At 37.4% G+C, this 12,511-nt stretch overlaps 1 protein-coding gene across 1 annotated transcript in view; it reads right to left on the reverse strand.

The window, feature by feature from the left end:
* Window positions 1-12,511, reverse strand: part of LOC139669926 (1-phosphatidylinositol 4,5-bisphosphate phosphodiesterase zeta-1-like) — a 46,186-nt gene that overhangs the window by 5,048 nt on the left and 28,627 nt on the right. The window contains exons 10-11 of the mRNA XM_071550889.1: window positions 3,246-3,418; window positions 197-329 (exon numbers count right to left, since the gene is read on the reverse strand). Of these exons, the coding sequence (XP_071406990.1) occupies window positions 197-329; window positions 3,246-3,418 (306 nt within the window). The remainder of the gene's footprint in view (window positions 1-196; window positions 330-3,245; window positions 3,419-12,511) is intronic.

Consider the following 12,511-nt stretch of genomic DNA (forward strand, 5'->3'; position numbering starts at 1 on the left):
TTTTTAACCTACCAATTGACAAAAATGGCACATAGCACAAACTGCTACAAATTTTGTGCCGGAAGATCCTTGTCTAGAGAGAAATAATTGAAGTTTCTGTAAGTTTATAACAACCTCTTGGGATGCAAAACTGGTAATTCCTTGTAAAATATTATGATACTTTGTTCACAATCAAGAGAATCAGACTGATGCTCACCATTGCTTTTGACAACACTAGATTTCCTCCTTCCTTGGTCTTCTGGCACACCATGAATTTCTATCTGTACGAAAGGGTCAGCTTTGTTAGTCTTCGACTTGGTGCTGGGTGGCAGTTGATGACCACTGATGAGCTGGAAAATTAAAGTTGTAATGTATTGAAATAACTGTAAGAATTGACTATATATAGTAGCCATAATAGAAATAATTGTTTCCTAAGAAACTACTATAAGCGGTATATATCAGTCATAAACTCTTCTAAAAATACATATTAAACCTAGGAAAAAAAGAATATGGTGCTTCCCATTTAATTTTTGGATAATTTCATAGAGTCATAATGGTTTGGGTTGGAAAGGACCCTCAAAGGTCATTTAGTCCAACCCCCTTGCAATAAGCAAGGACATTTTCAACTACAGCAGTTTACTCAAGGTCCTGTCCAACCTGACCTTGAATGTTTGCAGGGACAGGGCACCTACTGCTTTTCTGGACAACCTTTTCCAGCGTCACCATTCTCTTTGTGAAAAAAAAAATAAAATCTGATATCATGCTTTAAATAATAATTTTCACATTCAAATTTTTATTCAATAGCTAGACGTAAAAAATATACTCTGTTAGCATGCAAAATCACAATGTTGGAGGAATCAGCTTCATGATTTTTTTTTTGCATTTTCTCATATCAAGCTCATGATTTCCAATTTTAGTTGTATCTAGTGGACCAGCATTAACATGCCTGTGACATCAGCGTTGTGTTACAGGGTATGTAGCAGACTGCCTCACCTGTGTTCCTTCTCTTGCACAGTAACACATGAAACTCTGTATTTTAGTAAGCTAGCTCCCTGATGCTTTTCTACTTAATTTAGTTAGCTACCTAGAAATTTTGCCTCAGACTGCCCTGTAACCTGACACCCAGCCTAAGAAAGGATTTATGAAAGTTACAATTTTGTCGGCTTTCTGCCTATATTTCAGGACACCTAGGACAGAATAACCATCTGTTCGTAATCTACCTTTTAGAAATCAGTGTATGGAATGTATCACGAGAGAGATACAACCTCGCAAGCCTAGGTGAAATATAAGACTCCTGCTCCTTGTCTCAGGACTAAGCAGCAAAACTCATGATAGAGACTCTTATTCCCCTGTCAACCACCAAAACATCAACCCCCACAAATTCCACCGTTTGCTTAAGTATTTTCTTGAACACCTTGCTCCAAGAAAAGTTCTAGATTGAACTGTTGAAGAGCAGTGGCTCAGCAAGCACTGATGCTGTCCCCTTTCCTCCCAAAAAATAACTACCTCCTTCACTAGAAAGCTTTGCAATCACTCATGGGCTGCCCACTTAGAACCTGGGGAGGTTCTTTGCCATATCCTGAATGCCATGAAGAAAATGCAGCCCCACTGGCCAGGGCCTGCATCACACCCCTAGCCCACTGCTAGGCCCAGTCTAAGTCTCACATGGGGTGGGAAAAAAATCTAAATCCATACATCCAATAAATTTTTGGGAGACCCAAGGTGAAGCAGAAATACAGAGTAGTAAAAAATGTTGAGCTAAGAAGGGTCCTTGTTGTTGGGAATTGTGGCAGATCAGCTTAAGGAGGATATTGAATTCAGTGAAATCAGGCCTGTGCGACTTATCAGTTTCCTTTTCTTCATTGCTTGATTCACTCTCAGTCATTTGGAGAGATTTGGCTTCTAGATATTTTATATCTTTGCCTTCTGTTAAGTAATTTCTTAGTCATCAAGTTAGTAGCTACTTTTCAGCAGAAACTGCTTTTCCTGATTTTGTTTCGTCTTCAACCACCATTTCCTGGGTTTTGCTGCTGACTCTGAATGGGGCTCCCTGTGCTCCACAGTCCCTGAGCTGATGGGATCCCATTGCTTCTCTGTACCCTGCACTATCCAGCCTGTAATCCCACTCTGTGTCCTCAGTCTGGAAATCTGCCTTTCTCTTTTCCAGCTTCTTCCACACTCAGACATTTACTTCCCACTGTCAGTGATTTTGTCTGTCTCCTGCATTGAAGACAACTAAGGGGTTCTGCTCATCTTAATTAATTCCAGCTTTATACAAATAACGGCTAAAATAATTGTTGTGTTTGCCTGGCTGCTTGAAATCATCCAACAATGTCTATTCACAATTTGTATGCTCACTGTCAGGACACTAAAATGTTCATGATTAGATACATGCATTATGTAACTATTTTATAGTTGTTATTAACTAATGTTTTATCTCCACCCTCTATGTCTCAGAAAGAAACAAAATAGCAATTATACACTAATTTTATGCTAATTAAATGGCATTTATGCAAGTAGTGTACTGTGCAATCAGAAATATCAAATTTTCATTGTGAAAAGGTGGTTTTCTAACTAGTGAACAATTATAAAACATCCACTTGACCTCAAAAAAAAAGGAGTTTTCCAACCCATTATTTGTAAATTACATGTATTTCTAATATTTTTAGGAAGTAAATCCCATTTTAATTTGTGAGAAGCAGAAATAATTCAAAGGCTTATTAAGTCATCCCTCTTTTCACACTTATTTATACCATTCTAGGATGATAAATAGTCTTTCATGTATGCATAGGAAGATAACGAAACTTAAAAGAGGCATAAAGATTCCTATCGTAACTTTGAACATTTCCCTTTGTCAGTTAACATAATAACAGTTCATGTGGTATTATTAATATTTTAAGAAAAAAACACCAAAAGGGCACTTTTGGTTTCTGAGTTTTCAGAGTTCAGCCTCCGCAACCACAACTGACCAGTCCCTTTGACATCTACACTATTTATATTTCTGTAAACAAGACCATGAAAAATCATGTATTTTTACAAACTCCTATAAGTTCTGAACACCTACATATTTTTAGAAAACATAAGTAACCCAAGCAGCAGTAGATATTATATGAGAGTTTTATCATCATCTTAAAAAAAAAAAATCTTCCCGACAACCAGGAACGGGGATAAAATGAGAAAGCAGAAATAGATAACAAATACATCTGAATGACACAACCTTTCTTTTCCCACTTTTATGAAACAAACCAACAATTAAGTAATCTTACCCTTATGGACAGAGACATTGGTTTACTGTGTCCTCCCACGTTTTGTGGTGTAAATGTTGTGTTGGGGTCCCGCAGGAACTCGGGTTTCAGCACATAGCCACAGCCTCCATTGTCCAGGAATTTTCCATGTTGCAGTTCCATTGGTATTCCCTGTGTCTGGAAGTTTAAGGCCACTGTAAAATTATATAAGTATTGATTTTAGTGAATTAGATTTGAGACAATTATATAAAACAAATAGTAAAAAAAATGCAAATGAGATTAAAATAGGTTTATCTTTCAATTCATCTGTAAGACACCGTTATTTCTCTTAAATTTAGTGGCATACGTTAATGAATTGTTCATGCACGAAAGCAGTACACTATTTAGAACTGCACCATGTTTTAAGAATTACCCTATAGATCTTTTTTACATTGCAGCATGTCATATGTTTTCCCTTTTCTTTCTAAATTAGACCTTGGAGAATATGAAAGGAGACATCTTTTTCCCCTCTAAATTCACATACCAGTTTCTTTACAGCAGCAAGACCCTGCTCCCCAACCCTGCTAACAAAGTTCTGGTGCAGAAGGCAAAACTATAGGATTGCACCTAACCTTAGCTATGGTGCAGAATTCATCACAAAACAATATCACCCACAGGATCATGGAGCTTCAACTTAGTTAGAATATTCAGTGCAAATACATATAAGTTTATAGAAACAATTTTAGAAGGGTTCTTAATTTATGTGAGCATACTCTTTTGAGCTTAATCCTGCACTACTGGTGATTATTGTAAGAATACACCTGACAGATTTTCCTTTCCTTGGCAGTTCAAAACATTTTTGGTTTGCTGCAGCAGCAATAATAAAATAACACACTCCTCGTCAACAGGCTATTGTAATTCATGACATAAATTCAACACTGAAATAGACCTGTTTAATGAAATTTTCCCCTATTCCAGTACTTCAGAGCTTCCTACCACATTCAAAATAGAAAATGCAGAGGTCAAATCAGTGAAGTGATAACATGACATGTGTTAAATAGAGAAGGATAAAAAGTCATTTACTTGATGGCTTGGTAAGAAAAAAAAGAAAGATTTTAAGCAGTTGAAGTGACTCCTCAAAGTAATTCAGAAAGAATTCGTGTTCCTATGAATTAATATAAATGTATAGAATGAAGATTTCACTCAATTCAAAAATCCTTATCTCATGTGGAAAATGCACAAATTTTTTTCTCTGCCAAAATTATTTGTTTCTTCACTGCTTTGATGGTCTTTTTAAAATGTTCTGTAGTAAGTGACGCAAATAGGAATGAGGCAGCTGGTGCTGTAGGCCTGATGTTTGCACTACACATGTTTACATGGGTTTACTTCAGAAGAGCTCTGGGATGGTTCCATGGCCTCAAAACCAGTAAATGGCTGGAACACATCAATTGCTCCCAGAGTGCATCATCTATTTCACTGAAAGGAACCAAGAGATTGCTTTGCATCATGAACAAACATGCAGCAAGTAAGAATAATTGGAAATCTTGTCTAACAAAACCCCAAACAAAAAAATCCCAAACAACAAAACACAACATGCACTCTTGCTTTGAACTAAATGTTAATATAGATGCAGAGATAGATGTTGCATCAATATGCAAAGGAATTCTTTTACCATTGACAACAGAAATCAGAGTATTCATATTGCCCATTGCACACCACTGCCTTTTTCTAAACAGGGTAAGTATTCTCCTGGTAAGGTTTTGGCAGTGGTTCACAATTTGTTTTTTATGACTCAACACATCATCCAGAAACAGACCCAAATGTGGTGCAATATGATGCTTGTCATATTATAATATATTGATTCAAGCTGTGCAATGGATGCTACAGATCTGCAACCCTGAGGGCCCTGCTGTGATCTACAGATAACCCAACCCAAGATCTCTCAGCCCAGAGATGATTCCTAGGCCATACTCAGAATATGTTGTTTTAAAAGTGTAACTGAAATTAGGCAAATTGAACAGTCATAGCTTCAAATAGCAGCTTCCACATGATGAAACAAATTACATGATTGCACATAATGAGACTACTGCTAAATTTGCCAAGCTTTATAGGCTACTAAGCAGGAAAATCTGATGTAACAACGGAAACAAGCAAAGGAAAATACTTTGCATTTCATCATATTAGGAAAATTACTTTTGCAACACAAGTGAAGGGCAATGTTATTATGGGTTCATATCTTCAGACATCAACACTATGTTTTCACTTAATTTAATTTTACTTTAAAATAAGTTAAACACACACAGAAGAGTAGTATTAATATACCTACTGGTTTCTCGGTATTGCAAGTTCTAAGCTGATTAAGCAAATGTGAAATTTAGATCCTCTTCTTTGAGATGCAAACCTCTACTACAACTATTTGCAAGGTTTGCAGCTGCCTGGAGCCTCCCAGGACATGCTTTATGGTGTATTGTTGATGCGCAGTTTTTCTTTTTTAATCAGATGCAGTTATAATCGTTACACTTCTCAAGAAATGACAAGGATCATAAGCTAAAGCCTATGCCTAGCAGTGTGGGCTTAGCAAGATTTTTCTTCAGGGAAGACCAAATTTCTACCCAGTGTTTCATTTTAGTATTGCTGAATTCAAGAGCAGTACTGCCAATAACTTCCTTTGTACTGTTGTTTTATGAAACAGTAGAAATTTAATGAATATATGAAGAGAGCTTTAAACTGATGATTTCTTTTAGAAAGAAGCCCAAATGTGCTTATAATGAAACCGTCTGAGCAGTACATAATCTTAATATATGGTTTTCATGGGAAAGGACAGGCACCTGAAGTTTAGCACTGTGTACATTAAACTTTCTCCTCAGTCCTTTCATGAAGCTCTGAAAGCCTTTTAATATTGACATCAAAATAGCAAGGCAAAACATGGGCTTAGAGGAACCCCTGAGCAAAGGAATTATTCAGTGTGATTCCTGCATCTGAAATGGATCTAAGTCTTCCTGGGACCATGAGGCCAAAACAGCTTCAGCTCAGAGTTTTTAATGCTCAAGTCATCTTGTAAGGTACCAAAGCTGCCATAGCTGTCCCAGCAGGCCCTGGGTGTACAAAACTTCATGTAGCACATGGAAGTTAGGAAATTGCCTGGTTCCAAAAAGATGAACCAATCCACGCTGTACAGAGGAACACAAAGAGCATATTTGACCTCAGTCCTCTGTATCACAAGTAGTCAGCTAAAGTCAGCCCCACAACTAATTGCAGACCTAACATTCAAATATTCAAATACAGTGCCTTCCATAAGCACTACCCTTCAAGACATAATTGATTTATAGACTAAAAGCAAGAGCTTTGTAAAAAAAAAAAAAGCACTGTAACTATGATTCGAAGGCAGCTGAGGAAAGCTGCTCATCTTTTCTCTGTGGTCCAGCCTCTCAATGAATAGTCCTGTTGGGACTTTTAAATAGTCATTTTATATTTTTTGGTTTTTTTCTTTCTCAGTTTTACTAGCTATATTATTTCTATAAAATTTAGTGTATTTTCTCCTTTTAAAAGGGAAGATTTTAAAATGGCTAAGGACACATTTGTCACCCATTTTTCTTGATATGAGCTATTCAATTGCATTTTATGTCATTTAAAATGCATCTCGGAATTCATGCCATTTCAAAAAATATCATATGTAAAAAGCATTCATTGCTGATGTTCCTATCTCCATGATTTACCTCACTCATTTAAGCCTAAAGTGATAAAATACATCAAACTTCCAACCCTTTTATCAGCATTTTTGCCATCCCCTGAGCTCTTTCCAGTTATGTTCTTTAAATGGGCCACTCACAATTAATGCAATACGATTCTGTGCCTTTTAAATATTTAAAATTCGAACTGAATTCCACACAGACAGAGAAATACTATTGAAAACAGGACCATATCCTAATGATCTGGTGTGTGGCCACTGGTTATGAAATGATCTATGTGACTGGATTTGAAGACACTGCTTCCATTCCATGTTAGCCCTCCCAGCTGGGCACTGACAGTCTATCCTTTCTTCTCATATGCAGCTCACAGCTGCACCCAATCCATCACTGCCCAAATTTACAGAAATATTTCAGAAGTCCAAGAAAGATGGAGAGAGACTATTTACAAGGGCATGTAGTGACAGGACAAGTGGGAACAGCTTCAAACTGAAAGAGAGTAGGTTTAAATGAGATGTTAGGAAAAAATTCTTTACTCTGAGGGTAGTGAGGCACTGGAACAGGCTGCCCAGAATACAGAGTGTAAATGTGGCTCCCCAGGCTGCCCAGAGAAGCTGTGGATGCTCCATCCCTGGAAGTGTTCAAGGCCAGGTTGGATGGGGCCCTGAGCAACCTAATCTAGTGGAAGGTGCCCCTGTCCATGCAGGGAGGTTGGAGCTGGGTGATCTTTAATGTCCCTTCTGAGCCAAACCGTTCTGTGATTCTAAGTTCTCACATATCTGGGTATTCCACATGACTATTTTTCCAAAGGATGAAAGTGGCTTTTAAAAAAAAATTCCTTCACAGTCTGAATAGAGGGAATGCAGACTGTGTATGAGCTGACTGAAAGTCTGGATGCAAAGGGAGGATATTCAGTCATCAGATTACATTAAAACCAAATGAAGACGTGAAGAAAGGACAAACTGTATCATGATGACAAACTGTCACCTCTTCCATATACCAGGCAGCAAGCATTCATTTAATGGAAGCAGCCTACATAGCAAGAGGATCTCTTATCAGTAGCAAACAAATTCTATCAAACTAAAATATGGTAATACCATCATCATCTGAATGATAAGTACAAAACTGATTTCTAAGCCTTGTGCAAGCATTAACTATCACAATGTGCTCTAGTACAACTAATATTTCCCTTGGAATAATAATTTCAATATAGTAAATCTAATATGTTGTCTGATGGAGTCTGCACAGGAGAAATGCAATGCATTTGTAATATCCTTTAAACCCTTCTCACTAATAGCAGATGCAAGGAAAAATGTGCTCCATCACCAAGTGGTCAGAACGTGGAACCTGGAAAAATGGTGTTTCTCAAGCACTGGTTTTATCTGTATCTATCAGAGAAATTGGAAAGGCTTCCAGCATAATTAGGGCTCTCTGCCAAATTACAGCATCCTCCTTAGACGGCTCTGAGCAGTGCTTGCCATTTTGGTGTTGTCTTGAGATGTCACTCTGATCCCCACTGCCATCTCTGGGGATTGTTAATTCAGGCTTGAGGACATACTGTCCAAAGTCAGTCTTTTAAGTGCCCTCAGCATCCCTTTAGCCTTGAGCCTTTCTTTTTTATGTCTTCAGGCGTCTTTAGTGAGATCCCACCCAAACTTTACAAACAAGGACGTTGGTCTACACACCCAAAAAAAAAAAAAAAGGATAAAGTGATTGGTTCCCTTACAACACAGAGCAGACTTAAGTGGATAGTATAAATTTTGGCACACAAATGCTCATCTCATTTTCTGACCAAAAATGTTGGTCAAGATGTATGTATTTTTTGCTTTTACTTATAGCATAAAATCAGGTTTTGCTATTCAGAGTCCAAATTTTATTAAGCTTAACTATAATTTCTGGCTTTGTCATTGACATATCTTGAAATGCTCGCTCTTATTCTACAGATTTATGACTTACAACATGAGGGATTCTGCCATTGTAAGAGGGACTAGTCTTCTGAGAACTGATAAAATGCATAACTGTCTGACATAACATGCTTAGGATGGGCAGTCAGTCTTTTTTTTATTGTCTTTGGACCAATTCAATACTGCTTCACTAAAGATACTGTCCTTAGAAATTTTAAGAATTCAGCCATACAGTTCATAATTGATGACATCGTTCCTACATAATTACAAGTAGTTCTACTGGAAAAAAACATGTTGGGTGATTAAAAGTCATCCATTGTCCAAGTATATCTGCGAGTGGTTTCAATTAGGGATCCTCTCTTGTGAGGTTCTCATGGGAAAAGTACCAAAAGCATTATCAGATCTAAAATCTAAATTGATTTTTGCTATCTAATTAATGTGTCAGTCTGAAAGTTACACTGCAGTTCAAGTCTGAGCTTCTTTTGCTTGTCATTTAACTGATTTCATTCATCATTAAAGAGATACTATTCCAAAATAATTTTTAAAATTTGTTTGACTTGTGATTCTCAGCAGAACCGTATACTTTACCAGCTTCCCTTTCCTGTTTTAGTCTGAGTCACTGACATAGTTTAGAATAAGATCAGCAAGGATTTCAGAGACATTTGTGGCCCTGAAAATTTTTTCTGTCTTTCTTTAAAGCTTACTGGATTTCAGCTAAATTATTTACTATTCTACTGGTTGCCTGAAGTGAAGGTAGCTGGAAAAACTGATAAAATTAAATTTCAATGTTTCTTGCTTTTAAGTGAAATTCCAGTATCTATTACACCAAAAACTGCCTAAAAAGAAGCAAGCTACAGAGTAAAGAGCTTTTTCATAAACCTGGCAGTAGACACATTTCTGCAGGAGAAACGTGAAACCATCATTCAAAACAACTCCCAGCCCTTGGAGCCATTCCAAAGGAAAGCTGAGTGCATTTAGGGAGCTTCATATACTGAATGATAACATCCCACCTAACGTGTAGGTGTCTGCACCTGAGTTAGCTGCCCCACTACAGCCTGTGAAGATCAAATCAGTGAAGTTTAACAGACAACATTTAAAAAAAACGAGTCCTTACTGGGAGTATTAGATTAATCATATCCCTGGAGCCTACAAGTCTAATTGCTGTCCCACTGGGCCAAGGACTTATGGACAGTAAGAGGCAAAGCAACCTTTTGGGGGAGGTCCATAAACCAGGATGGCTGTGTGGCCTATTACAGCTGTGGAATATTTTCCAGCTGCACGAATTTGCTGATAATAAACACACTTCTTTATTTGGCATCTTAATATTATCTTTTCACAGCCTATTATTCGTCACTATTTAGTAAGATCTATGTTAGGTTATGCAGAGACATTTCTGCAGCAGTTGGAGGATATGGAAAACATGGAAGGGGAAAGAATGTTAGAGAGGGAGTCATATGAAGTCGATCAAAGACAGTGCCTGGCCCTCCAAGGTTGTGTGCATGCTCCCCTGTCAAGCAGGTGTTAAAACACCTTTAAGAAGACTCAGTCAAGGAGGAAATAAAACAGGGAGACTTTATCAGCTGAGTTCATTAGCCAGGTTGTAATAAATGTAGTTTTGACTTCTTAAAGAAGAATTTTTGGACTGTTAAAACCATATTAGGAAAACAGCAATAATACAGGTATTGACAAAGAACCCAAGCAAGGTCAGACATGAGTCATTTTAAGTTGCACAGGTAAGGCACACCAGGATCTAAATAAGTGTGGGGTTTTTCCCTAAGTAGCTTCAGAAGTTAAAAGCAGAAATAGAGAACTCCTTATCCCTCCTCTCTTTACGTGTTCTTTTTTACCATATTTTGTCATAGTATTGCACACAAGATTGAGCCATGAAACAGATGTGACAAAATTGCCAAGCTGCATTTCAATGTCACAGGCCAAACCAAAACCTAGAGTAAGAAAAAAATCCATCAAAGAAGCAGTGAAACTTTCACAGTAGCCTATAAATTTTTATGAGTGCTCCAGAAAGCAGATGCTCTGTTTCTCTTCTGAAACAAAATTCTGTATCTGCCATGCCATGGCTTTCGCATATAACTTATGACATCTTTTGGTGATTCCTGTAGAGTGTTTTGATACATGGATAATGTTTCCTACTGCATGCAAAGGCCATATCCAAAAGGATATTTAAGTCTTTCTGCTTTTGTTTTTACTGAAGGTTTCTTTTGGTTTGGATTTTTTGCTCTGCTTTTTTCGGTCAATATAATTCAACTGATATATGTTTATTTAAATAACTGTCCTGAATTTTCTTTCCCTGCATTAATCTTTACATTCTATCTTATTTACTAAATAAAAAAGGAGCTATGGATACACCAAACCAGTTTTTTCCAGTGCCACACTGCAGTTGTATGCAGGAGGCATACTAATTTTCACAGACTATAAAAAGAGGTTTTTCTCCATAAGACCTTTTTGTTCACAAAACCTATCCTGCTCTTATGAGTCTCAATTTTCAGAGAATGGACATGGAGTGCACAGTGATATCCAAGAGCGATTTCATGGAAACTCTATACTTTTAGCTGAGGGTTTTAACTTGCCTTCCTCTGGAAATTAGGTTTACACAATTACACATCTCATCCTCAGCCCCAACAAATCTTGAGCTTATTGGACTGTTTCATCCTGCTTTAGCTGAATGCCAGGCTGCTCCGAGTTAAAATGTTCCAAGCAATTTAGGGAAAATTGCTGGTAAGGTACAGAAAAGGGCACTGTTTTGGGTCGATCACTAAGTAAAGGAATAGCTCAACTTTCAGCATTACATGATGCAGAGGCCTGACAGGTAGTGTTATATGTAGGTTTGAACAAAACCTAATTTATTTTCTTTGCCAAGCCAGAACAGTTATGGAGGTTAAAGGAACTTCAGCTAGCCGGGTGCAAGGAGCTGAGGAAGGGGACTAGGTAACATAGGAGGCATCTGAGAGTCCTGTGAACAGTTTTAGGGAAGTCGTAGAAGGGATCTGGAGGGATGACTTCTGTGCATGTGATGTAAAGTACAATGGCAGGGAGATGGGAAGGGTATGTGGAGTATGCAGACACAGGACAGACATAAAAATAAAAAAATCTGTGTAAAGTCAGTAGAAGGACATCAGCAGAATATTCCCTGATATTCGCTCTGGGAGTTGCATTGTGAAGAGCAGTTAAATTTCTACCAGTTATCTAAAACAGAGTATGGACTTAAGAATAGATCTAACATGCCTTGGAAATGATATATGTTGAGAATTGTTTTAATCAGCCTATTCTCATGAAATTTGTTTGTTGTTTGCTTTTTTTTTAAATGAAGATGCAAATGAAGTGACCAAGAGCACAAATCTAAGCACTTCCTGCATATTTTCAATTCTTCCAGGAAAGGGCCCAAACCCCCAGTTACACAAAAATTCATTTGTTTTTCATACTAATGTTTAGAATGACTTTTCATTAAAGTATACTCTAAATAAAACAGTCAATGTAATCATATTGAAAGACTTCAGTCCTGTCTGAGATCCAACAAATGGATATTTTTCGCAGAGATAATCGTGGAGATTTACAGGCTAGAAAGAAAACTAGTAAACTGCAGCATGATAAACCTGGAGATTAATTCAATTTTAAATAAAGGACCTCTGGCTAGTGCTTCCTCTAAGCATGAAACAAACTTACTAGTGTTTAATAGCAATGTGGATAGGCTATAGAGTGCAAC

Source organism: Pithys albifrons, chromosome 3 (assembly GCF_047495875.1).
Source record: "Pithys albifrons albifrons isolate INPA30051 chromosome 3, PitAlb_v1, whole genome shotgun sequence".
NCBI classification, from domain to species: Eukaryota; Metazoa; Chordata; class Aves; order Passeriformes; family Thamnophilidae; genus Pithys; species Pithys albifrons.